The sequence below is a fragment of the Mustela nivalis genome (genome assembly GCF_964662115.1).
Source record: "Mustela nivalis genome assembly, chromosome: 2".
NCBI classification, from domain to species: domain Eukaryota; kingdom Metazoa; phylum Chordata; class Mammalia; order Carnivora; family Mustelidae; genus Mustela; species Mustela nivalis.
Window position 1 is genome coordinate 187,033,454 of NC_139021.1, and position 26,754 is coordinate 187,060,207.

Below are 26,754 nucleotides of genomic sequence, written 5' to 3' on the forward strand. Positions count from 1 at the left end.
CACCTCCCTCCCTGACCTCCAGCTGGACACTGTGAGGGCCCAGGGGGTGGACAGGCAAACCCCTTCCTCGGCTGTGAAGGGACCCAAGCAGCAGCTCCCTCTGTCCTGTGGGAGGTGGGAGGAGGGTGTCCAGGACCCCACACCGGCCTGCAGTCCTTTCCTGCCACATGGGGTCCCGTGTCTGCTGTGCTCAGCCAGAGGGGACAGCTGACCAGCCCCTCAGAGGTGGGGTCCTGGCCTCAGGGGAACTCGGTTCTCTGGGGCTGCCCCATCTCGGGGCCCAGGGTGGACAGGTTGGCGGTGTGTTGCTGGGTCCTAGAGTCACTTTACAGAAGCCACAGGTACTCATTCACCCTTCAGCTCAGGCGGGCCGGACTCTGGGGCACCCAAGAGTCAAGCTCCTATGTGTGGAGCTCTGGTGCTGGAGGGACGGACAAGGGGGTGGTGAGGCGTGCTGCGGCCGGCAGGGACCGGGACGAAATCCGGGGTGCGGTTCCCAGCTGGCACAGGGTCCTGGAGATAGCCCGGAGGAGTGCATGGGCAGAGGGAAGGGCCACTGCACGGGTTGGGGGGGGCGCGGGCTCCACGTGTAGGGGCAGTGGGGGGAAGGGGCATGCTGGGACGGGCCTGGTCTCAGAGAGCTGGGGAGGGGTCGGCAGCTGAGCTCTGGGGAGGGTGCACGGTCTGGGGTGCCCCTGAGCCGTGTGGGCTTGTGGGGCAGAGCTGGGCTGCTGGGGAGAACAAACCGGCGGGTCCAGATGGGCTGCACTGGGGCCCCGTCCCGTCCGAGCTAGTGAGCCCTGTCGCGGGGGCGGGGGGGTGTCACTGGATTTGCTGCAGGATGTGGGGTTGGTGGTTTTGGAGGAGAGGGCGTCAGGAGTAAGTGTTCTGGGTGTGCAGATTTAGAGATGAGGGAGGTTAGGTGGTGGCATGGACACATGCATCTGGACCCCAGAGCCTCCCTGGAGGTGGGCGTTTGGGGTCCCCCAGGGTGCGAGGCTGAGGGTTGGACCGAGGACTAGGGCCTCCCGCAGATGAGGTGTGGGGTGAGGCAGGCTCTTCATTGCTGTCCAGGGGAGGGGCTTGGAGCCGGAGCTGGGCTGTGAGGGCTGCCATCTGGGGACCGTGACAGTGGCCCGAGCAAGTGACCAAGGGAGGACACTCAGCTAGGCTGCTGGTCCTTGTACCCACACTCTCAGGCCTACACCATCCCTTCCCACTGGGCCCTGGGTCTGGGGGGCCGCTGCGGCTGCCGGGCAGGGCTGACCACGCTCTGAGCCTCACTGCTCTGTGTTGCACCTGGGCCAACCAGGCTGCTTTGCAGAGGGATTGCCTGGGGCCTTCCAGAAGAAGAAGCTCTCTTACTCCTGTGAATGCCCCAACCCCTGCCCTGGTCTAAATCTGTCCCCACCTCCTCGCCGCCCCCACACCTTCCCAGGAGCGCTGCCCCACAGCCCCTCTGCAGTAGTGAGATCGGGGACTCTGCTGTGTTCAGGTGGGGAGTGTCTTGCGCTGCTGGACCTCTTGCTGGTTTGCTGACTTGGTGGCCGCTTGGAGATTTTCCTCTTGGGAACCCCAGCACTCCGGGCAGCACACCCCACACTTCCCCAGCTTCCTGCTTCCCAGGGTCCTGTCTCCCTGCATCATCTCGGCCCCTTTCCACAGACACCCCTGGCTTCCTGTGGCCCAGAACTTCACCTCTGGATCCAGGCTGTGGAGGTGAAGGTCCTGCCCATTTCTCACCTCACTCACACCAGCCCTGGTCCCCCCTCAGCGGGTGCCCACACCCGGTCCTGCCACTCCTCCCAATCGCCGGGGCCAGTGTTCACCCCTGCAGAGTCCCCGGTCTGTCCCTGCAGCGTGATCTCCAGCAGCCCCCCCCGCCCCCAGTCCTCTGCCCCCTCCCCCCAGGCAGGCTTCCCAAACCTTCAGCCCCTTCTCAGAAAACAAGCCAGGGGCAGGGACTCTGACTTCCTGCTTCCCCCACAGTGACCTTATCTTTATCCACACGCATCCTGGGGGCTTTCCGGCTGCAGGCTGTGCTGAGTTCTGGACCCCTGCCTGACCTTTGCTGCTGGGTCTCCACCTTCTTTCTTTCCACCTTTCCTAACAGCAGCAAGGACACAGGCCCCAGCCTCCTGTCTTAGAAACCAAAGGGGAGGAAGCCCCAGCCCTGCAGCACCCCCACCCCGCTACCCCCTGGGAGCGGCACCTGCGTGTCCTCACCCTACTTCTTGGGCAGGAGGACTCCCCACCTGCCACTGGCCTTGGAGAAGTAGAGAGCCCACTCCTGACCGTGCCCTCTGCTTCGGTCCACACTGGCTGGCTGGTGGGTGTCCCCTGCAACCGTGTTATTGCTACTCCAGCAGGGGCGGCGGAGTCCTGCCCTAGCAGACTGGGCTGGTGCTCCCGCCCCTGTGGGGTTCCAGGTAAATTTTAGGGTCACTTGTCAGGATCAGCCTCCCTCCTTCAGTAGTTAATTTGGGGAAAATTTATGTCTTTGCAAGATTGAGCCTTCTGACCCATAAACTGGGCGTATTTTTCTTCCTCGAACTTTGCTGCGATGTTTGTTTTCCGTGTAAAGGGTTCCACGTCTTTCATTAGATATTGAGGTATTAATATTTAATATAATATTAAATTAGATATTTAATATTTTTGTTGCTTTTTAAATTGGAGCTTTTTAAAAAGAATCCCTTTTCTTTTTGTTGCTTTTTGTTTATTAACTGTGCCCTGTGAGCTTGCCAAACTGCCGTGAATTCTGCTCACTTATCTGAGGGTTCTTCTGGATTCCTTTCATTCCCGGTGGCATCCTCTGTGGGCCATTAGGGCTTTGCCCACATTTCTAGTCCTAACGACTTTCTTCTCATAACCCACTGCACTGGTGAAGGCCCCCAGGGCAGGGCAGAGCCTCTGGAAGTGGGGAGGGCAGTCCTGTGCTGTCTCTGGTCCCCGACCTGGTTTTGGGGAGCAGGAGACAGGCTGTGGGTTGTGGTTTGATGCTTGTTATCAGATTAAGGGACTTCCCTGCTACTTCTAGTTTGCAAAGTATTTAGTAAACGCAATACATTTTTTAATATAAAAAATTTTGCCTCTCTTAAGAGGATAATACACATTTTCTCCCTCAGTATTTCAGTGTGGCAAATTATAATGGTGGATTCTCTTTCTTCCTTTCTTTTTTGGTTTTATTTATTTATTTATTTGCCAGAGAGAGACTCCGCGAGAGCGGAAACACAAGCAGGGGGAGCGGGAGCGGGAGCGGGAGCGGGAGCGGGAGCGGGAGCGGGAGCGGGAGCGGGAGCGGGAGCGGGAGCGGGAGCGGGAGAAGCAGGCTTCCCGTAGAGCAGGGAGCCCGATGCGGGGCGCGATCCCAGGACCCCGGGACCATGACCTGAGCCGAAGCAGCCGCTCAAAGACTGAGGCCCCCGGCGCCCCGGTGGTGGCGTTTGGAACGACCAGCTCCGCAGTCCTGGGGCGAAGTCAGCACCATTATTGCGCTTCACACACGTTGTGATTCTGTGGGCTCTGGGCACAGGGTTTTCTTGGTGAGGGACGCTCCGTCCTCCAAGCCAGCACCGTCGAGGCGTCCGGTGCGCACCAACAGCGCACACCTGCGCGGTCCGGCTGGTGTCGACGCGCACCGTGAGCCACAGCGAGCAGAACGCGCGTCTCCATCCCCCGGAGTTTCCTGCGCTCCGGGCTGCCCCACCTGCCACTGTCTGTTCGCGTTTCCTAGAAATGTGTGAGCCGAGAGTGTGGGCGGCACCGCAGCCCCGAGTCCTACAGCCACGTCGGGAAGCTGGTCCTTCCTCGCTCCGACCGCTCGGCCCGCCGCCCGCCCTAGGTCCTTGCTGCCAGAAGCGGACGTGCGCGTCCCGCGAAGGACTTGCCCGGAGCCTGTCCCGGCGCGCTTGGGGAGGCCCCGACTGTGCACGCGGGAAGTCCGCGCGCGGGTCAGGCCCCGAGCTGTCGCGGATCCCGCGGGCCGCGCGCTCTGGGCTGTGCGTCCGCGGAGCGCGCGGCGGCCGTTCAGGCGGGGGCCCGGCAATCACGCCCACCCCGGAGCGGCCGCTTCCAGGCACCCCCGCCCCCTTCGCGAACCCACTGACCAGTTCTCCGTCCCGGTGGATTGAGAAGGGCCGATCCGTGGGGCCCTGCGGTGCGTGTCCGTGGAGATCGCTGTTCCACCCCGCGTCACCCCCGAGGTCCGGTCCTCCAGGCGGCTTTGTGTGGACCAGGGACTCCTTCCTCGCTGCTGGGGCGGGTCCCGCGCGGACCACAGCGCGCCGGGGGCCGCGGATGCGCTTGGGAAGCTGCGCGAACCTGCTGCTGCCAACACCAGCGCACGCGACTCTGTGTGGAAACGACTTGTTGCTCCGGGGTCGGGCCCGCAGCGCAGCCACCGAGTCCGCGGCAGTTCTAGCTCCAGGGTCGGAAAGGCCGCGCTGTTTGCAGTGGCCGTGGCTGTGGAGCCCACATCCACCAGCTTAGTTTCTCGGCGTCTCACTGATTTTTAAGAAGCCATCTTGGGTTCTTAGGGGTGTCCTACTGCGTTTCTAGTTCACGCTTAAACGGCTAACGAGGGGGGCCACTGGCCATGTCCTGCGGTGGCGCAGCTGTGCGTCCTCGACGGTGAAATGACTCTGCGTGCCCATTTTCGAAATGAGTACTTTTTCATGTTGAGTTTTGGGGACTTTTTTAGTTTAATACTTTGAATGCAAGTCTAGCGTTGAATATGTGATTTGCAAATATTTCCCTCCAGTGTATATTTTCACAATTCTTTCACAGAGCAAAGGTTTTAAATTTTTACAAAGCCCAATTTAATTTTTTGTAGAATTTTGCTTTTGGTGTCAAATTAAGAATGCTTTGCCTCATCGTAAGTCCCAAAGATTTAATCCATTTTTTCTAGAAGTTTTGTAGTTCTACATTTGACATTTAGGCCCATGACTCTTTTCGAATTAGCACTTGTATAGATACGAGGGTTACGTTGAGTTCATTTCTTTGTAGAAATTTTAAATTGTATTGCATTTTTTCTTGAGATTTCCCCCTGCTCATTGTCGGTGTGCAGAAATGCCCCTGGTGTTTGTATGTGATGTCCTGTCCTCTGAGCCTACTGAACCCACTTACTACTACTACAAATTTTATTTTTGTGGACTTGGGAATTTCTACATAATTATGTCATCTGTAAATAGAGATAATTTTATTTCTTCCTTTCCAACTTGTATGCTTCCAGTTTCTTCTCTTGCCCTGTTGCTCTGGCTGGAACTTCCCGAGCTGTGCTGAGGGGGAATGGGCGTCACCACATGGAGTTCCTGACCCTAAGGGAGGACGTTCAGCCTCTCAGGGTTAAGGGTGATTTAATTGCTGAGAATTTTTGGTAGATGCTCTTTATTTGAGAAAGTTCCCCTCTGTTCCTAGTTACCTGAGAGATTTTTATCTATCCCGAGTGGGTGTGAATCTTGTCCGAAGCGCCTTCCCCACACTCGATACCATCATGACATTTGTCCCCTTTGCCTGTTGCTGAGATGCATCAGGCCGATTGATTTTCGATATTGAATCAGTCTTGAGTGCCGGAATAACCCCACTTGGAGTGAATCATTCTTTCTATCTACTGGGTCATGTTTGATGGAGTTCTGTTGAGGATTTTGCATCTAAATTCATTAGAAATATAGGTCTGTGGTTTTTATTGTCAGTGCTGTCTTCCGCTGCACTTTCAGGTTGGGTCATAAAACGAGTTGGAAAGGGTTCCATCTTGTTTTTAGAAGAGATTGTGTGGAGTTGGCGTATTCGTTTTTAAACGTCTGGTAAAATTCTCTAGTGGAACCATCTAGGCCTAGAGATTTCTTCCTTAGGAATTTTTAGACTTTCTTTTTTAGAACAGTTTTAGATTTGCACAAACCAGAGAAGCTAGCACAGACACCACATTTACATTATCTTCCTCTGAGTATGTTGTATTTGCGACAGTTAATGGACCGACACCGACACGTTATTATAAACAAAAGTGCATAGTTTGTTCAGATTTCCTTCGCTTTTACCTAGTGTCCTTTTCCTCTCCTAGGCCCCGTCTCGGACTCCCGTGGTAGCAGGCGTCTCCTGAGGCTCCTCTCGGCTGTGACGGTTTCTCATACGTTCTTGGTTTTGGTGACCTTGACAGTGTTGAAGAGTACTGCTCAGGTATGTTGTAAGAGGCCTTTTTACTGGAATTTCTCTGATCTTCTCCCCATTAGATCGTGGTTATAGGTGTTTTGGGAGGCAGATCACAAAGGTGAAGTGCCATTTTTGTCCCACATGACCCAGAGTGCACATATTAAAATGGTGCGTGGCTGTGACGTTGACTTTTTCACATGGCTGAATTGTGTGGTCAGGCTTTTTCCATTGAAGAACTGTTCCTTTTCTCTCGTTCTGTATTTCACTCTTTGGAGGAGGACGTTAGGCAGGCCCACATTTAAGAGTGGGAAGTTAGGTGCTCCTTCCTTGAAAGCAGAGTATCTACACAAATTGGAATTCTTCTGCGTGGGAACGGTGTCTCTTCTCCCCCTTCACGTATTCCGTCATTTTTTATGTCAGTATGACTTGTGGGTGTGTATTTTACCCTTTGGGTCATAATCGGTATGACTGGTCATTGCTCCAACTGTCCCAGCTTTGGTCTTTGGGAAGTCTTCAGTCAGCCTCTGTGCACGCTTGCTGTACCTCATCACCAATGTTTCAATTTTCTGTTATTTGTTTTTTTAAAAAGATTTTATTTATTTGAGAGAGAGAGAGAGAGATCACAAGTAGGCAGAGAGGCAGGCAGAGAGAGAGGAGGAAGCAGGCTCCCTGCTGAGCAAAGAGCCCGATGTGGGTCTCGATCCCAGGACCCTGAGATCATGACTTGAGCTGAAGGCAGAGGCTTAACCCACTGAGCCACCCAGGCTCGCCTGTTATTGTTTTTTTTTTGGATCACTTTTTTATTTTCTGACATTAGAAGATGCTCTGGGCCACCTTACTTTTTCCTGCTCCAGTCTTAGAACCAGCTGCTTCTCCCAAGTGTCCAGTTTCCTTTTACTGAGGATGATGTTAGATGCCAAGTTCTGGGCACTTGGGTATGCTCATTGCTACTGGGACACCCCTGCTTCCAGGCCCTCTCAGTTGGCAGAACAAAGAAATACATGTGTGTATGTACAAACCTGTGCACACATCTGTACAGAAGTGCACACACACCTTTACAGTATTTCTGTACGGAGACATCTGTACCCATATCAAGTTGAGCACAAGGTCTTCACGACATCTCCACCTCTAATTAACCACCGTGTGGTCCTTCCAGCCTCTTGCCCTTGCTGGTATGTAAATGCCGATTCCAGTAGTGAGAGCTCTGGATTCAGAAGCATTTTAATGACAAAAACTTAGTTTCTTCATAGTTTCTGTTATCTGTTTCATCTGGCTGAGTTTGTGTAGTTTGTGGCTTTCAGGGAATGGCCCCTCTCTTCGAAGATGTTGAAGTCGCGAACTCACGGTTGCTCACAGTATCTCCCTCCTGCCCTTCTAATGCCTGTTGGGCCTGTCGGTCCGTCACTTTTCCCATTCTTGGTATTGATTTGGGTCACTTTTGATTCTTGTTAATCTTGCTAGAGGTTTATTAATTTTATTTTATTCTTCAAAAACCAGCTTTTTGTTTCGTTAATTTTTTATTTTTTTACTTTTATTTTTTATTGTGTTATGTTAGTCACCATGAAATCATTAGTTTTTGATGCAGTGTTCCAAAAAATTTTTCCTGTTTTTAATTTCATTGATTTCTGCTTTTGTCTTTATTATTTCTTTCCTTACACATACTTTGGTTTTATTTGGCTTTTTTCTCCGTAGATTTTTGAGGTAGCACTTTATCGTATGGATGGAGATCTTCCCTTTCATGTGCGTGTTAAACACTGTAAACATCCCTCAGCGTTACTTGAGCTGCGGCTCACAATGTTGATATGCCGTTTTCGTTTTCATTTGCTTCTTTGTATTTTAAAAATATCCCTTGAGACTTCATCATTGACCCATGGTTTATTTAGAAGTGTGTTTTATTTTCAAGTGTTTGCAGATTTTTCTGTTGTCTTTCTGTGTTATTGAGGTTTTATTTGAATCTATTATGGTCAGAAAATATATTCTGTATGATTTAAATTCTAAGGTTTGTTTTATGACCCAAGATACAGCTTTCAGTGAATGTCCCATGTGTGTGAAACAAACGTGTGTTCTTTAGTGTGGGTGTGTGGTTCCGCAGATGTGCAGTAGGTCCATTGGTTGGTGGGTTCCGATCTTCCACATCTTGCTGGTCTTACCTCCAGGAGTTTTGTCAGTTGCTGTGAGTGACATCTTGAAGTCTCCAACGAGAACTGTGGACTTGTCTATTTCTTTTTTCAGCTTTATCCATTTTTCTTCATATATTCTGAAGTTCTGTAGTTTGGCACATACACATTTAGGATTGTCCTATCTTTTTGGTGAATTCACCCTTTTTATTATTATGCAATGTTCTCCATTCTTCCTATAATTTTCTTTTATCTGAAATTTTTCTCTGATATCAATACAGCTACTCCTGCCTTTTTGGATTAATGTTCACATAAAATATTTTTTCTTAAAAGAGCACGTATTTGGATCATTTTAAAAAATTTACTTGGCCAACATCTGTCTTTTGTGTATTTAGAACATTTGCATTTAAATTGTTGCTAATGTCTTGGGGCTCATATCTGCCATTTACTTTTTATTTCCTCTTTGTTCCCCTATTTCTCAGGGGAGCCCGAGTAAGTAAGGAACCTTACTTATTCTCAGGTGCCTGTTTCTTTCCCTTCTCTCCCTATGAGTCATAGGAACATTTTTCAGACTTCTATTTTAGTATATTTATAATATTTTTGAGTTTTGTGTAATTTTCTCATTGGTTAACTTACATGTAATTTACATCTGATATTCTACATAACTTATAACAGCCTCTGGTGTTACCATTTTTTAAAAAGATTTTATTTATTTATTTGACAGACAGAGAGAGATCACAAGTACGTAGAGAGGCAGGCAGAGAGAGAGGAGGAAGCAGGCTCCCTGCTGAGCAGAGAGCCCGATGCGGGGCTCGATCCCAGAACCCTGAGATCATGACCTGAGCCGAAGGCAGCGGCTTAACCCACTGAGCCACCCAGGCGCCCCTGGTGTTACCATTTTAACACTTCAAGTGAAATATAGAAACCTTACTTATATTCAGGTTTTTTTTTTTTTCTTTTTTTCCCCCTCCTGCTTTAAACAGAACTGTTTGGAGTATTTCCTCCATATTCACTGACTCTACCTCAGGCAGGGTTATAACATAAAATGTGATTAAAGAAACTGCAAAGTAAACGGTAGTATATTATGGTCACTTCGACTTTTACCCATTTTGTTGTTCTTTCCTTTCTGAAAGTCCCATCTTTTTGTAATCGTCTGCTTTCAGGTTGGGGGTTTTATTTGACCGTCATGTAACAGTATGTATGCTAGCATGACGCTCTCTTGTTTTCCTTCATTTGAGGGCGTCTTTATTTCCCCTTAATTTCTGCGGGATAGTTTCACAGACATAGAATGCAGGCTTGACACATGCTCTCTTTCAGCCCTTAAAAGGGGTCTTTGGCTACCTACTGGTCTCCATTGCAGATAAGAAATTTGCTAGTACTCGTATTGGATTTCCTTTATAATGTGCTATTTTTCTTTGGCTCCTTTTAGTATTCTTTTATTTCTTAGTTTTCAAAATTCTACTTATGAGGTGCTTTGGTGTGGATTTCTTTGGATTAATCCTGCTTGGAATTTGCTCAGCTTCCTGAATCTGTACATCTGTGTCTTGGGAAGTTTTCAGCCATTGTTTCTTCCCATTCTTTTCTTTCCTCTCCTTCCTAGATCTCCAGTGATAAAACGTTAGTTCTTTTGTTATTGTCCCAGAGGTCTCTGAGGTTGTATTAATTTTTTGTCTATTTTCTCTCTGTTGTTTACATTAAGGAAATACTATTTATTTGTCTTCAATTTGACTGATGCTGTCCTCTGGCGTTCTCATTCTACTCTTGAGTCCATTTAGTGGTTTTTATTTATTTATTTGAGAGAGAGAGAGAGCACACGTGCACAGGAGTAGGGGGAGTGGCAGAGGGAGAGGGAGAAGCAGACTCCCTGCTGAGCAGGGAGCCCAACATGGGACTCGATCTCAGGACCCTGGGATCATGACCTGAGTCGAAGGCAGACACTTCACTGACTGAGCCACCAAGGCATTCCCATTTAATGAGTTTAAAAAAAACTTCAGCTGTTGTATTTTTAGTTCTATAATTTTTATTTGGTTCTTTAAAAGAATAATAGCTTTATTGAGCCTATAATTTATATATCACAAACGTATCCTTTAAAAGTCTATAATCAGTAGTTTTTAGTAGACTCAGAATTATACCACCATCGCCGCTGGCTGATTTCAGAACATTTTCATTTCCTCCAAAGGAAACCCCATACCTATTAGCAGTCGTTTCCAGTTCTATCCTCCCTGGCAACCGCTAATTCCCTTTCTCTGTCCGTGGATTGGCCCAGTTGGGACATTTTATATAAATGGAGTCATACAGGTGAACTTCTGGTCTGACAACTCGCACTTGGCCTGATGTTTCCAAGATTCATTCCATTGTTCCCAGTGTCAGATCTTCCCTCCTTAGGGTGGCTGACTCATGGCCTGTGCTGTGGACAGTCCAAATATGCATTCATCAATTGACGTACATTTGCTTGCTTCCGTTTTTTGCTTATTATGAGTAATGCTGCTATGAACATTTATATACAGGTTTTTGTGTGGACATGACTTGATTTCTCTTTGACGAGTGCCTAAGAGTGGGACTGCTGGGCTGACATTATGAACAGCTGCCAGACTGTTTTCCAAAGTGGCTGCAGCGTTTCCCAGTCCTACGAATGTCCAGTGTTTCCACGCCCTCACCAGCAGTTCATTTTTATAACTTCTATTTCTTTCTTGAGATTTCCTGTTTTTTTTTTTTTTTTTTCCATTTGTTTCAAAGAAGTTTGCAGTTTATCATGGAAGCATCTTTTGTGATGGCTACTTTAAACCCTCGGCAGATAGTTCTGAGACCTGCACCAGTTCATTGTATTTTATCATCAGATTATTTTTCTCCTGGTTTTTCAGATGATGGGTGATGTTCACTTGTACTCTGGACTGCGATGTTAAGAGACCCTTCCTTGTCAGCAGGTTGTCATCCTGTTTAAGTTCAGAGGATATGAACTTTTGTGGCTGTAGGTCCAATGACAGTTCATCTTCTGGGGGCCTTGCAAGGCTATCCTGGCCTGTCTCATTCTTCTGGTGCTGTGGGTCTTCCACTCAGACCCTGCTAGTCCCCAGAAGTCTGGTGTCACTGTGTCACTGTGTCGGGGAGCCAAGGCCACTGGGCCTGGGGTGGAGTGCAAGACACACAGGGCTATGCTGTCGCTGTGGCTGTGGGCAGATCAGACCTGTCTGACTGTGAGGTCTCAGTAAAGATGCCCTGTCAGCAGTTAGCACTGTGGGAGGAAACCCACAGCCTGGGCCCCTCGCTTAGATCTGGCAATGCTCAGGGCTACCAAGGTCATTGGTTGCCCTGCTCAGAGACAGAGAGAAAGGCCCTAACTGTCCCCATTGGTTCCTGGAGGCTATGCGTGGCTCCTACTTCAGTATGTCTGACTCTGGACTATAATCTCTGCATTGTCCCTGTGGAGCGGCAGGAGCAGGCTGAGCTCTGGGGGGTCACAGGGCCATGAAGACAGTTGTCTGGGCCTTGGGACTGGGGACCCTTCTCCTCACTCTCAGGGCAGTCCCCATTGGTAAGTTTCTCCTCCCCACATCCGTGGAAGTTTCTGTAAACCATGGCTCTGCAGAGCCTGAGACCCTGGGGTGTGGGGATCTCCTGCTGTGACCAGCTGTCTGTTGGGTGCTTGCTTAGCCCCAAGGGAGATGGGTCATCCTGGGGCCAGTGGGTATGTGGGCTCCAAAGTTTGTGTCTCTGGAGACTCTTGTTCTGAGAAAGACTGAGGAGATCTAACTCCATGGTGAACCCGGGGTGCAGGGCTGGGCCAGAGCCCGGGTGGAATGAGGGGACAGGGCTAGGGTCCCCGTGATCCCATGGACGGGAGGTGCCGAGGGCTCTTGCAGAGCGGCTGCTCCATCCGCTTTCCCTGGGGCTGCGGCGCTGCTGAGGGAGTGGGAGAGCTAGCTGTACTGGGCCATGAGGGTGACCATTCAGCTTGTACTGGGACACGGAAGAGACCCAGTTCTAGGGAGTTGCAATAGCAAGGTGGGGGTCACAGCGGTGTGGGTCCAGTGGGTCCAGAAACCAGGAGGCAGGAGCATGTGTAGGAAGCTGTAGCGAGGGGGTTCTGCCAGACGGGCCAGCACGGAAAGGCTGCTGGTGAGAGAAGTCCCTGGGGGAGCTGCACACGCTAGCACGGGGCTCTGACTGGGTGAGTGGTCGTGCTGGCGTCAGACGGTGTGTGCGAGCGCACGTGTGTGCATGCGTGTGAGTTGTGCAGGGAGACAGGAGAGGGCGGCAGTGTCCAGGGCCCTGGAAACTGAAGGAAGGACATTTCACTGGGCAGGCTGTCTCAGGGCCCGGCCCAGGTGGCCTCGGAGCCGGCCAGTGAAGGCGCCGCAGGTGATGGTGGCAGGGGTCTGTGGCCAGTGATGCCATCGGGCGGGAGTGGCGTGGGAAAGCTAGAGGGGACCTCGTTTTGTGTGAAAGACGCAGACACACGGTGCACAGTTTGGAGGGGGATGCGGAGGCTCTGGGGTTGTACCAGCGTTGAATGAAGACCCTCCAGGGTCGGTGAGACGAGTGGTGAGGGGGACATGCCTTCCTCTGGGTCTGTGTGCCGGAGTCTGCCCTCTGCCTCCTCCCTCTGTGAGGCCAGGATGGGCCCTGGATGTGGTCTGGGGTGGCCCAGGCTGGGACCTAGACTGCTCCGTGGCTGCTGTTGTGTTTCTCCCACACCAGCCCAGGAGGGGTCATGCGAATGGGGGATCAAGGGCTGTGCAGGAAAAACCGGGCGCAGAGGCCTAGACGGGGTGCTCTTCTGGAAATGTGTCCTGGTCCTGGTAGGGTGGTCCATTTGGTCCTGGTCCAGGGAGCTGCCAAGGCCTGAAACCCAAGGAGGAGGCCTGCTTGGCGGGCAGAACTGGAAGGGAGGTGGCCAGGTGGGGGGGGGTGGGGGTGAGCAGGGAGTGGAGCGCGGTGCGGGGCGTGCGGTGGGCCTCAGGCCCTCTGGTGGAGGTGGGGGTGATGACTGGGAGGTGTGGTGGGTGGTGGGAAGGACCGTGGAGGACAAGGGGCCTTTCTTGCCTGGGGGGCCCCAGAGGGCTCGGGAGGCAAGCAGAGAGCTTGACCGGAGGGGGCGTGGAGGGGAGGACACAGGCTGCCCGGGGGCAGTGGGAGGGTCTCCGTGTGACCCCACCCCGTCACCTTTCGGGACTGCGTCTACTGGGGGCCTTGAGGGACCTGACTGCGCTGAGGCCTCAGAGCAAGACCTTGGAAGCGGCTCCAGGCAAACATAGTCGTCCTCAGACCCCAGCTGCTCCCTCCCCCAGGCCACAGAGACGGTTCCGGCCCCTCTGAGGCTGGCCTGTCCTTCTGCAGGCGGACCACGCGACCTGAGGCTGGCGTACAGACACAGTCCCTGCGACGGAGTGGTGCTGGTCCGCCACAAGGAGCAGTGGGGACACGTGTGCAACCAGGAGTGGACGTTGGCCGAGGCATCCGTGGTCTGCAGGCAGCTGGGCTGCGGCCATGCGGTGGGTGCACCCAAGTACGTCCCGTTGCCCGGGGAGATGGTGCGGCCGTGGCTTCACAACGTGTCCTGCAGGGGTGATGAGCCCTCCTTCTGGGAGTGCAGCCTCGGGGCCTGGACGCAGACCGAGTGCCCTCATGAGTGGGTGGTGGTGGCTCTGTGTGCAAGTAAGTCTGCTGGAGGGGGCTTGGGGAGGGGGAGAAGGGTGGGTCTGGGGGAGGGGAGAAGGGGTCAGGGAAAGGGGGAGGGTCTGGGGAGGGGGGAGGGTGAGTCTGGGGAGGGGAAGGAGGGGCTCTGGGGGGGGAGGGGCTCTGGGGTCTCTGGCTGGGGCTCCTCACTGGGCGTGAGAACCGCCCTCACCTGTAAAGCCTTCCGGTCTCCATCTCTCGTGAGTCCTTTATTCCTTCTGTTCCAACAGATGCTTATTTGCAGGGCACTATTCTAGATGCGGGGGCGGGCAGCGGCGCGGGAGGCAGGGAACAGAGGAGCAGGGCAGTGGTGTGGGAGGAGCAGGGAACACATGGGCGGGTGGAGGCTTGAGGACCACCCTGTCTTCTAGACACTTTAGGCCGAAACATGATTTCCAAAATGAGGAGGGGGCAAAGGCTTTCCCTTGGAGGTCTCGCTTGAGGGTCTTCTGCTGTCTCTGGCCACTTAGGTGGCCGAGAACCTGTGAGGTCCCTCTGTGGCATCCCGTCTGTGAGGCTGACCCACTACGCCCAGCATAAAGCGAAAACGCAGGGACCTGTGAAAACAGCAAGGTTTTCAAGACAGTGACAGGCCCAGGCCCCTCTGAGCGGGGGGGCCTGCTGGGTGGGGGGCCTTTGGGACCACCTGCTCTCAGAGAGGGCCCCATGCAGCCCAACACTGAGGCCCTGGAAGGAGCAGGGCTGGGCTCGGGCTGGAGCCCAGGCCCAGTGTAGGGAATGCCACGCCCAAATGGAGTCTGGTCATTGAGGCAGGCCACAGGCTCCGAGCGGCCAAGCGGCCGGCAGAGTCCCCACCTTTAGCCCCATGGGCCTGTGGTTCTCAGATGGCACCTTTCGGGAGATCCGGCTGGTGAAGGGCCGCAGCCCCTGCTCTGGGCTCCCCGAGATCAGGAATGTGAACGGGGTGGATCGCCTCTGCGGCCTGCACGAGGAGGAGGCCACTGTGTTCTGCCGGGAGCTGGGCTGTGGGCCTGTGCTTCAGGCACCGCGCCGAGATGTGGGTGTCGTCGGGAAGTACATGACGTGCAGGGGCACCGAGCCCACCATCCGGAACTGCAGGCTGAACAACAATCTGCGCAGCGGCTGTGACTTCCAGCAGGACGCGGATGTGGTCTGTACAGGTGAGGCCCCGCGCACACCGCCCGAGTCCCCAGCGCAGGACCCTGGGGCAGTTGCTGCTGGGAAGGGTCTCAGTCCTCCCCGCCCAATCGCCCCATCTCCTTCCGCCATCGGGCCCCTTGCCGTCTCGGAGGGATCAGGTCGGGGCGGCCTGGCCGGCAGAGAGGAGAGCCCTGTGCCGGGACCATCTGGCGTTCTCTGGCTCGGAGCTGTTTGGAACAGAGGCCTGGAGGTGAGGGCGCACAAAATGCTCTTGGATGGCCCACGGGGGCCTCCCCGAGGGCCCCGTGTGTTCTCCTTGCAGAGGTGTCCTGGCTCAGAGCCCCCAGGCCGGCGGGGGGCCTGGCTGTCCTGCAGCATTTGAGCTGGTGGAGTTGAGAGTGTCGCGTGTGCGACGCGAGCCGGCTGGCTGGTAGCTGTCCCTCCCAGTCCTGCCTCAAACGGGCAAGTGAAGCGGCCCTCAGAGATGCTGGCTCGGTTCTGGGAATGAGGAAAGGCTGAAGTGAGGTGGATGGGCCCCTGTCTTGGGTGCCCCCAAGAAGGCAGTGACCTGTGGCAGGAGAGGTGCCTTGACCGGGCCTCCAAGACTGTACAGAGCCTTAAGGCCCCTGCCCTGGGCAGGCAGAGACTGTGTGACACCTGCGAGCCCCTGGAGGAGGTGGCTCTGTCCTCTGGTCTCGGGAAGTGAGCAGTGACCCCTGCTCTGCTCTAGGTAGAAGATGTCTGGGCCCTTGGCTCTCCGTTCCTGGCCCGGGCTTGCGGACCTACTGCTTGGGCCCAGGTGCTCGGCCCTGGCTGGAGCCTGTTGCAGTCCAGGGAGGTGGCTGAGCGGTTTGCCTGAGAGCATGACTCCTAACAGAGTTTGTGTCCCCCCCCCCCCCACAGGGCACACGGAAGCCCGGCTAGTGGGCGGTGAGCACCCCTGTGCCGGGCGTCTGGAAGTGAGGCGTGGCCTGACCTGGGGCACCGTCTGTGATGACGACCTGGACCAGGCCACGGCCCACGTGGTGTGCCGGGAGCTGCAGTGTGGCTCGGCCGTGTCCACTCCCGGGGGTGCCCACTTCGGTCGGGGCTCTGGGCCTGTGTGGACGGAGGCCTTCCGTTGTGCAGGCAACGAGTCTCTGCTGTTCCACTGCCCTCGGAGGCCGGGGCACCAGTGTGGGCACGGCCAGGATGCCGGGCTCAGATGCTCAGGTGAGACTAGGAGGGCCAGCCTCCAGTAGGCTTCCCTGCCGGCCCCCCTCGGTGACTCCCTCTGGGGGCTCTAAGCTAGGCTCACGAAGATGCCTCTGGCCAGGAGGGTGTGTGTGTTCCGGTTGAGGAAGTGTCGCCTCTGGGTTGAAGGAAGGGGAGGAGAAGGTTGTGCCCCCACCCCCTGCCCCCAGTTGCACACCATAGTCTTCCAGCCCGTGCCTAGAGGCGTGATCTGGCTGCTGAGGGTGAGGAGGGGAGGGAGCTAGTGAGGCAGGCAAGGGCATGGCGTGGACACCGCCCTGGGTACAAAGGACGGAATCAGGTCTGTGGGGGAGGGGGATGCTGACACCCACTCCCCTCCTCAGAGTTCCGGCTGGTTAACGGCAGCAGCAGCTGTGAGGGGCGCGTGGAGCTCCAGGTGCAGCGGGCCTGGGCCCCCATCTGCGCGGCCCACTGGGACTTAGCAGACACCACTGTCCTCTGCCACCAGCTCAACTGTGGCAGCGCGGAGGCCACACCCCCAGGAGGCCACTTTGGGGGCGGGGACGCTCCCATCTGGCCTGATGTGTTTCACTGTGTGGGGACAGAACCCTATTTGTGGAATTGCGCAGTAGGCACCCTTGGGAGCGGGGTCTGTGCCCTGGGGAACGCGGCTGCCGTGGTCTGCTCAGGTGGGTCTGCGGGGAGCCGGGCGGGCAGAGGGAGGCTGGGAGTGGGCGGGGTTCTGCCGGGAGGTGGTGGTCCCCTCCCCTTCACAGGCGGACAGTCCCTCCCCCTGACCCCCTGTCCGGGCGTCCTCCCCAGGTCTCCTCCACGCCCTGCGGCTGAGGGACGGACAGAGCCGCTGCGATGGCCGCGTGGAGGTCTCCCTGGACGGGGTGTGGGGCCGCGTCCTGGACGATGCGTGGGACCTGCGCGGCGCCCACGTGGTGTGCAGGCAGCTGGGCTGCGGACTGGCTGACCGGGCCTACGATGCACCTGCGCCCCGGCGCGGGGCCGTCCCCGTGGGGCTGAGCCACGCGCGCTGTCAGGGCACCGAGACCCGCCTGACCCAGTGCAGCGTGTCCGCATCCCCGCTGGTACCCGCGGGGGCCGCGCGGGACGTGGGCGTCGTGTGCTCGGGTGAGTGAGTGCCCGGGGCCTCCCGCCCATCTGCCCGCGGGCCGGCCGCCCTGACTCCCCGCGTGTCCCTGCAGGGAGCCGGCGGGTGCGGCTGGCCGCGGGGCCCCACCGCTGTGCGGGGCGCGTGGAGGTGCTGCACGGAGGCGTGTGGGGCACCGTGTGTGACGATGGCTGGGACCTGCGGGACGCCCACGTGGTCTGCCGGCAGCTGGGCTGCGGCCAAGCCCTCCGCGCCCTGGGGGCCGCGCCCTTCGGTGCGGGCTCGGGGCGCATCTGGCTGGACCAGCTGGGCTGCAGCGGCCGCGAGTCTGCGCTGTGGCAGTGCCCGTCGCCAGGCTGGGGCCAGCAGGACTGCGGGCACAAGGAGGACGCGGGCGTCGTCTGCTCAGGTCGGTCCTGTTCGTCCAGTGTCTTCCTGGGGCAGCTGGGTATCAAATGGCCGCGCTGCCCGAGGGCGTGACACAGCGCACACTTGCCTTCCTCGGATTCCGCTCGCCCTCTTCGCGGCTGGAGAGCTCCACCCCGCCCCCGAGGGTGCGCTCAGGCGGCAGCGATGCTGCTGATGCTGCTGCGCTCTTCACCCTGCTGCGGGAGGGGCGCGGGAAGGGGGTGGGGGACAGGGCGGGACAGGGAACCCCAGGGCGGGTCTGCTCTGATGCTGCTGGCGGTCTCTCATGGTTTGTCCCTCTTTCTGATTTTGTCTTATTTTTCCTCTCTTCCCCTGTGTTCATCTCTTTTGTTTCCTAAATGCCAATACGAGTGAGGTCATGTGATTATTGTTTTTCTCTGATGGACTTCGCGTAGCAAAATACCCGCTAGTTCCATCCGTGTTGTTGCAAACGGCAAGATTTCATTTTTTTTGGTGGCTGAGTAATACTTCATTGTATATATGAACCACATCTTCTTTATCTGTTGGTGGACATCTAGGCTCTTTCCATAGTTTGGCCATTGTGGACATTGCTACTATGAACATTGGGGTGCGGCTGTCCCTTCAGATCATGACATTTGTATGTTTGGGGTAAATCTCTAGCAGTGTGATTGCTGAGCCATAGGGCAGCTCTATTCTTAACGCCTTGAGGAGCCTCCCTGCTGTTTTCCAGAGTGGCCGCACCAGTTCACATTCCCACCAACAGTGCGAGAGGCTCCCCTTTCTCTGTATCCTTACCAATATGTGTTATTTCCTGACTTGTCAATTTTGTCCATTCTTACTGGCATAAGATGGTATCTCATTGTGGTTTTGATTTGTATTTCCCTGATGCCGAGTGATGTGGAACATTTTATTCATGTGTCTTTTGGCCATTTGGATGTCTTCTTTGGAGAAATGTCTGTTCATGTCCTTTGCCCATTTCTTGACTGAATTATTTGTTCTTTGGGTGTTGAGTTTGCTAAGTTCTTTTTTTAAAAAAAATAATTATTTGACACAGAGAGATCACAAGCAGGCAGATAGGCAGGCAGAGAGAAAGAGGAAGGAGGAGGCTCCCCACTGAGCAGAGAGCCCCATGTGGGGCTCGATCCCAGGATCCTGAGATCATGACCTGAGCTGAAGGCAGAGGCTTTAACCCACTGAGCCACCCAGGCGCCCCATGATAAGTTCTTTATAGATCTTGCATACTATCTGATATGTCACTTGCAAATCCTTTCTACCATTCCGTTGGTTGTCTTTTGGTTTTGTCCTTTGCCATGCAGAAGCTGTTTATCTTGATAAAGTCTCAACAGTTCACTTTTGTCTTTGTTTCTGTTGCCTTTAGAGATGTGTCTAGTGAGAAGTTGCTATGGCTGAGGTCACAGAGGTTGCTGCCTGTGTTCTGCTCTAGGATTTTGATGCATTATTATCTCACATTTGGGACTTTTGTCCCTTTTGAGTCTATTTTTGTGTATGGCATAAGAAAATTGTCCAGTTTCATTTTTCTGCATGTGGCTGTCCAGTTTTCCCAACACCATTTGTTGAAGAGACTGTCTTTTTTCCATTGGACATTATTTCCTGCTTTGTCGAAGATTAGTTGACCCTAGAGTTGAGGGTCCATTGCTGGGCTCTCTGTTCTGTTCCATTGATCTATGTGTCTGTTTTTGTGCCAGTGCCATGCTGTCTTGATGATGACAGCTTTGTAATAGAGCTGGAAGTCCGGAATTGTCATGTCTCCAGCTTTGGTTTTCTTTTTCAACATTCCTTTGACTATTTGGGGTCTTTTCTGGTTCCATACAAATTTTAGGATTATTTGTTCCAGCTCTGTGGAAAAAGTTGATAGTATTTTCATAGGGATTTCTTTGAATGTGTAGCTTGCTCTGGGCAGCGTAGACCTTTTAACAATATTTGCTCTTTCAATCCATAAGCATGGAATATTTTTCCATTTCCTTGTGTCTTCCTCAATTTCTCTCATAGTGTGCTATAGTTTTTAGGTATTTTACCTCTTTGGTTGGGTTAATTCCTGGGCATCTTACAGTTTTGGGTGTAATTGTAAATGGGATCAACTCCTTAGTTTCTTCTTCTCCAGTTTCATTGTTAGTGTATATAACTGATTTCTGAGCATTGATTTTATATCCTGACACTTTGCTGAATTCCTGTATGACTTCTAACTGTCTTAGAGTGGAGTCTTTTGGGATTTCCACATCAAGTATCATATCATCTGCAAATAATGAGAGTTTGACTTCTTCTTTGCCAATTTGGATGCTTTTTACTTCTTTCTGTAGTCCGATTGCTGAGGCCAGGACTGCTAGTACTATGTTGAACACTGGTGGTGAGAGTGGACATCCTTGTCATGTTCCTGACATTAGGGGAAAAGCTCTCAGTTTTCCCCATTGAGAATGATATTCACTGTGGACTTTTCAAATATGACTTCTATGATATTGAGGTACGTTCCCTCTCTCCCTACACTGTAGAGAGTTTGATCAAGAAAGGATGCTATATTTTGTCAAATGCTTTTCCTGCATCTATTGAGAGGATCCTATGGTTCTTGTTCTTTCTTTTATTAATGTATTGTATCACACTGATTGATTTGTGGTTGTTGAACCAACCTTGTAGCCCAGGAATAAATCCCACTTGGTTGTGGTGAATAATCCTTTTGATGGACTGTTGCAGGGAATGATCCAAATATTTTGGCACCCAGGTTGAGACCTGGTTTGTGACCCCATATGTGATCTGTTCTGGAGAATGTTCCATGTGCAGTGGAGAAGAATGTGTATTCTGTTGCTTTAGGATGGAATGTTCTGAATGTGTCTGTAATGTCCTTCTGGTCCAGTGTGTCATTCAAAGCCCTTGTTTCCTTGTTGATCTTATGCTTAGATGATCTGTCCATTGCCATGAATGGGGTGTTAAAGTCCCCTACTACTATTGTATTATTACTCATGTGTTTCTTTAATTTTGTTATTTACTGGTTTATATAATTGACTGCTCCCATGTTAGGGGCATAGATATTTATAATTATTGGATCTTCTTGTTGGATAAACCCTTAAATTATGATATAGGGTCCTTCCTCATGTTTTTTTACAGTCTTTGGTTGAAAATGTAATTTGTCTGATTTGGGATTGTCACTCCAGCTTTCTTTTGATGTCCATTAGCATGATAAATATTCTCCATGCCCTCACTTTCAATCTGCAGGTGCCTTTGGGTCTAAAATGAGTCTCTTCCAGATAGCATATCGATGAGTCGTGGTTTTTTAAATCCATTCCAACACCCTGTGCCTTTTGATTGGGGCATTCAGTCCGTTTACCTTTGGAGTAACTATTGAAAGATATGAATTTAGGGCCATTGTATTACCTGTAACGTTCCTGTTTCTGTATATTGTCTCTGTTCCTTTCTGGTCTCTGTTACTTTTGGACTCTCTCTTTGCTTAAAGGATCCCCTTTAATATTTCTTGCAGGGCTGGTTTAGTGATCACAAATTCTTTTAGTTTCTGTTTGTCCTGGAAGATTTTGATCTTTTCTTCTACTCTGAATGACAGTCTTGAGGGATAAAGTATTATGGGCTGCTAAATTTTTCTCATTTAGCACTTGGATTATTCTGTATTTTGAACGATTTCCAAGGATGGATTTCTGGACAATTAACTGACACCCGCTAAGATCCTGCAGCTGGGGATTCATTCTGGTCCCCTGAGGTTAACATTTCCCTGCCTCCCTGGGGTGGGAGATTGTCATGGGGACGTGTGATTGAGGGGTCAGATGCCCGTGAGCAACATTGATCCTGATGCTGCGACCCTCTACGTTTTGGCTCCTCCCTTGGAAATTTCCCCTGGCCTGACTGCTCTTTTCTTCCAGGGTCAGTGGCTCTGAGGCTGCGAGGTGGCATCCACCACTGTGCTGGGTGGCTGGATGTGTTCTACAATGGGACATGGGGCGCCGTGTGCAGTAATGCCCTGAAGGACATCTCCTTGTCCATCATCTGCAAGCAGTTGGGCTGTGGGGAGCAGGGCTGGCTAGAGAACAAGCCTGTCCACAGCAGCTTGGGCACCTCCTGGGTGGATGACATCGAGTGCCGCAGGCTGAGGAACTCCACGCTGTGGCAGTGCCCCTCGGCACCATGGCACCCACACTCCTGTGCCCCTGGAGAGGAGGTCTGGATCACCTGTGCAGGTGGGACATGGGCGGTTTCTGAGAGCTCACCCACAGGAGCTGCCACTGATCCTGACTCAGGGCCTGGCATCCTGTGGGTTCTACAGACTTCATTCTGAAGCTTTTCAGGGCAATTACAATGGGATGGTGACTATGTAATCCAATAGGATTGTCAGAGAAAATGATACAGGATTCCGGGGAGACCCTCAACTGCTCATCCACCCACAGCTGCCCAGGTACCCTTTCGCCCATTTCCCTGTCCACCCTTCATCTTGGTCCTGCCCTGCAGTGACCACAGCTCCCTTTTTCAGAGGAGGGTATGCTGCGTGTGCGTGGGGGCAAGGACAGCTGCTCTGGCCGTGTGGAGCTCTGGCATGCTGGCTCCTGGGGCACCGTGTGTGATGATTCCTGGGACCTGGCAGATGCAGAGGTCGTGTGCCGCCAGCTGGGCTGTGGCCCAGCTCTGGGTGCCCTTGCAGGGGCCGCCTTCGGGCCAGGCTCGGGCCCTGTGTGGCTGGATGAGGTGGGGTGCCGTGGCAGCGAGTCGTCCCTGTGGAGCTGTCCTGCAGAGCCATGGGGACTTGGAGACTGTGGACACAAGGAGGATGCTGGTGTGCACTGCTCCCGTGAGTGGGCAGGGGGCAGTGGGCCAGGCAGGGTGGGAGGGATTGCTGGGGGCTGGGGTGGGCATTGCCAGAAGAAGTCCTTGGAATATCCCCCAAAACGTGGCCCTAAGGCTGTACCTGAGCTGGGTTCCTCTGGCTGCCTCTGTGGCTGTCCCATGGCATGTTGGGCTCAGGCTGAGTGGGACTGGGACACTTGGCTGAGGGTCTGGGCTGCCCAGGGCTGTGGCTGCCTCCCCTCCTTCGCCCTCAGATTCCTCTGATTTCTCCTGCAGGTGACAGGGGAACCACGGCCTTGCCACCGGCACTGGCACGGACATCGGGTAGGTGTGTTCTCCCCAAGTCTCAGCTCATGCCCTCCTGTCTGGTCCCAACCCAGAGGGGCCCTACAATGGTTTCTGCACAGAGGGGTGCCCTGGAGTTTCCTATGGGTGCCAAGGCCCCAGGCAGCCCCTCCTTAGGTTGGTTGGGCCAAGTTCTGGAGGACCAGGAACACCCCCTCCTCTGAGGAAGAGGGCCAGCCTATATGGAGGGCCAAGCCAAGCCCAGGCCTTGACCAGTCATTTCTCTGGGGTCTTTCTTTTACCGGCTGGGGGGTTTGACCTGGGAACACGCTCACTCCCTCCTGGTACTTCTCGCTCCTGGCCCCCTCCCTCCTGTGTCCCCTCCTTCCTCACCTTTGCCCTGTGACCTCAGGGCTATCTCTAGGAGAGGAGCACAAGGCCCATCTCTCCTGTGGGTGTCTTCCCCCTCCCTGAGAGGCTCATGTGGTCCAGACCCAAGGTCACAATACCCCAGGCACACAGGGGAGACCCCACCTCTCACTGTCCCCACAGGCCACCCCTCAGCCCCTTCGCCTGCCCTCAAGACCGGGAACCTGCCCATGACGTTTTGCCTTGTCCTCGGCACCCTTCTGGTCATCGTCTCCCTGGTCCTGGGGGTGCAGTGGTACCGTGGCAGAGCCCACAGGGGTAGGTGGGTGTGGCTGGGAGCATGTGCTCTGGGGATGGGGATGCTGGGGGTGCACACTCCGAGACCCTAGCCCTTCACAGGCCCCTTCTCTCCTGGGAACTGCTCTGCATGTCTGGTCTCACCCAGACCCCACTGCATGGTGACTTCGCAGTGACACCCTTGGGCCCATGAGTTTCTGGGGTCAGGGAACCATGGACCCTGCTCTGCTTCTGAGAGGTGGCGCGGGTGTGAAAACAAGTCCCCAGGGGTGTCCCGATTCCTTATGCCATCTGTGTGGTGGGGTTGAACAGCCATGGGAGCCCAGGGAGACGTGTGGTCCCTTGTGGGAGATGTTGCTCTTGGTAGGCCAGGCTACACGGGAGACCCCCAGGGCCAGCAGGGGTTGGGCTCAGACGGAGGGAGGATTTCTTCTAGGGGGCTCTGGTGTGGCCTTTGCAGGTTCCAGAATGTTGGGGAGTCTGGCCTCGGAAGCTGTTTATGAGGACATTGGAGCTGTCCCCATGGGGGAGAAAGACGAGGGACCCAGAGTGTCCCAGGACCTGGCCCTGGAGGAGGAGTATGACGATGCAGCGGAGCCAGACCTGGGCCCTGAGGAGGAGGAGGAAGAGGAGGAGGCACCCCTGAGCCCCACCGGTGTGCACCTCTGCATGCTGGCATCTGTCGCGCTCTTCCTTCTGTACTGCTCCTATGTGCGGGGCTCTGCACTGGCCAGTGCCTACATTTAAAGACCCTGAGAGCCATCTGCCTGTGTGTCCATGTCCCTCACTCCTGCGCCACAGGCTGGGTTGTCCCTTCAGAGCTGCTCCCTCGACAGGAATCTGCTTGTGGGGGATGTGGAGTTTAGAGAGGGCCCTGCAGTTCCCCTTGGGTTTCTTTTCATGGCCGCCCCCAGGGTCCCTCTAGTGCCTTGTCCTGTTCGGCTGCAGGGGGCCTGAGCAGACAGGGTGGGAGGGGGTACAGTGTGACCCTGGCTCTAGTCCTCGTCTGGCCTCTGGTTTCAAGTGACACACCAGGGCCCAGAAGTGGTGGGGGCTCGGAGGGGTGGCCAAGGGGCCCAACGTGCGTCTTTCTCCTTCAACACAGGTGGGGCTCCTTGTAGCCTCGGCCCCAAAGCTTGGCCTGAGACAGAAGACACAGCATGCCCTGGGATGTGATGACAGTGAGCTGGCCATGGCGACATCAGTGACGTGGGGTGGGGGTGGGGGGATTGGGGAGGAAGCCCAGGCCCTGGGGGGCTTTCATTGTCCTCACTTCGAAAGGAGATGTCATTAAAGTCCCTTTGAACTCACTCATTCATGCATTAATTCATCTCAGGAGCATTCCTCAGACCACCTCTCCCAGCCCAGGTGCAGTTCTCAGCGACCCCCTCTTCGCCGTGGTCCCGGGTGGGCGCGCGTCTTCCGCGATCCGCACCCTCAGCGTCCTGCTCACGTGGGTCTGGGGCGTGCATCGTGGGCGTGGGGCGTCGTCGGAGCGGGGCCCGGAAGACCCAGCTCCTGGAGCGCCGCCTCGCAGAGAGCGCAGGAACCGGCCGCGGTGTTCTGCCGTGTCGGGGTCCCCAGCGCTCACAGAGGGACGCAGCCCTTTGTGGCCACGCCCACTCTGGCCACTGCCTCCCACCCTCGCTCCCCCCCACCATTCCCCCCGACACACCCTCCCCAACCAGGTCCCCACCTGGACCCCAACCAGGACCACACCCCTGACCACATTCTCCCTGACCACACCCCACCATGCCCTGACCACACCCTCCCTGACCACACGCTGGCCACACCCTCTGCATCGTTGCACTGGACATCCCGCGGGCCTGGGGGTTGGGGGAAGGTGCAGCAGGAGTGCGTCCCTGGGGTCAGGAGGGAGAGAAGGGAGCTGGCAGGAACTGGGGACATCCCTCTGGGGGTCTGGGCATGGGACAGGGGACCTGGAAGACGCGGAGAGCAGAGTAAGGGTCAGCTGAGCAGAGAGGGTCGGGAGTGTGCAAGGTTCCCCTACGTGTGCCGCACTTCCCCAGTGCTTAGTGCTGCCCGGGCTGGACGGTGCCCCCTCCGGCTATGTGCCCAGCTCTCTCCCAGGGGCCCTCGCCCTTTCAGTTCCTTTGTAGGGTTCTGATTAGGCAGCTTGTGAGTGAAGTGCATTGGGGGACCCACTCCAAGCAACTGCAGGTCCCTGGTGCCCTGAGACCCGAGCTGGGGGTGCCACTTAGTGCTGGGAGAGGCTGTGGCTCAGGAGCTGCTGCCCAGAGGGTTCTGCGGATGGGGGCCTCCTGCCCTCTCCAGACTCTCCTTGCCTCCTCCATACTGTCTGAAAACCTGAGCGGCCCTCTCGAAAACGGGTCATCTGGTAAAGCTTTGGATAGCAGCCATTACTGATCTGATTCTGTTTATAAAATAATACGCGTTTCTTACCGCAAATGCAAAAACTTATAGAACCAAGAAAGAGGTTGGAAAACACTTGTTCTACATCCAGAAATGAATACCTCGGCATCCTGATCGACATCCACGAGACCTTTTCTATGCACCGATGCGCAGCTATGAGTGCGGTTGACACGGTGCATGGTCCGTGTCCTGCGTGTTTCGCTCCGGAGGCGTGCAGACGTGTCGGTGTTAAGTGTCCGATGTCTGCCGAGTAGCCCTCCACACGTGTCTTCTATCATTTATCCCCACTCCGTTGCACTTGTGACGGCTCTCCGAAGCCCCCGTCCTCACAAGAGAGGTGTGAGGCTTCATGATGGCTGACCACAGTCAGGCATTTTTTAAGGGTTCTGAGCAGATTGCTGTCTGTCCACAACGCCCCCGGAGCTTGGATTGACCTTTTGCGCGGGGCAAGGGAAGGTGGGGCCTCCAGGAAGCCTCCAGGAGCCTCACCCCTGGGTGTGTGGGAAGCCCAGCCCAGGCCTCCCCACCTGCCACTGGCACTGTGTGGGTGTGGCAGGGTGGCCCTGGGCGGCTGGGAGGTGGGCGGCGCTTCCTTCCCGAACTGCTCCCTGCCGAGCTGCAGCCTACCTCCTGCAGGGGCATGGGGCCCCCTCTCCGTGTCCAGGGGGCTGCAGCGGTGGGAGACCCCTCCTCCTGGCCTGTTGGATGCCCCCTCCAGGTGAGTGTGCTGCTGTCCACAGGGCCCTGGGCTCCAAGAGGTCCCCGAGCGGAGGGGACCACAGCACCTGGGCCCCAGAGAGACGGGCTTTCTCAGCCCTTTGCAGGCAGAGTGAACCGTCTGTGTTCAGG

General features: G+C 54.6%; 1 protein-coding gene across 7 annotated transcripts; it reads left to right on the top strand.

The window, feature by feature from the left end:
* The first annotated feature begins 11,588 nt into the window (after positions 1 to 11,588).
* On the top strand, positions 11,589 to 24,825 carry SCART1 (scavenger receptor family member expressed on T cells 1). Of its 7 annotated transcripts, none has more exons than XR_014308481.1 (14): positions 11,589 to 11,793; positions 13,599 to 13,916; positions 14,783 to 15,079; positions 15,963 to 16,271; positions 16,637 to 16,942; positions 17,076 to 17,393; positions 17,468 to 17,782; positions 21,645 to 21,959; positions 22,106 to 22,174; positions 22,250 to 22,564; positions 22,837 to 22,884; positions 23,398 to 23,536; positions 23,972 to 24,166; positions 24,617 to 24,825. XR_014308481.1 is itself a non-coding variant. In XM_082719403.1 (14 exons), the coding sequence occupies exons 1-14, from the start codon at positions 11,727 to 11,729 to the stop codon at positions 24,685 to 24,687; spliced, it is 3,078 nt and encodes a 1,025-aa protein (XP_082575529.1). In that variant the 5' UTR covers positions 11,589 to 11,726; the 3' UTR covers positions 24,688 to 24,825. The 7 variants fall into 7 exon arrangements, 6 of the variants coding, with proteins under 6 accessions (XP_082575529.1, XP_082575532.1, XP_082575528.1 ...); XM_082719403.1 differs by having other exon boundaries at positions 23,398 to 23,532; XM_082719406.1 differs by lacking the exon at positions 17,468 to 17,782 and having other exon boundaries at positions 23,398 to 23,532.
* The last annotated feature ends 1,929 nt before the right edge of the window (positions 24,826 to 26,754 follow it).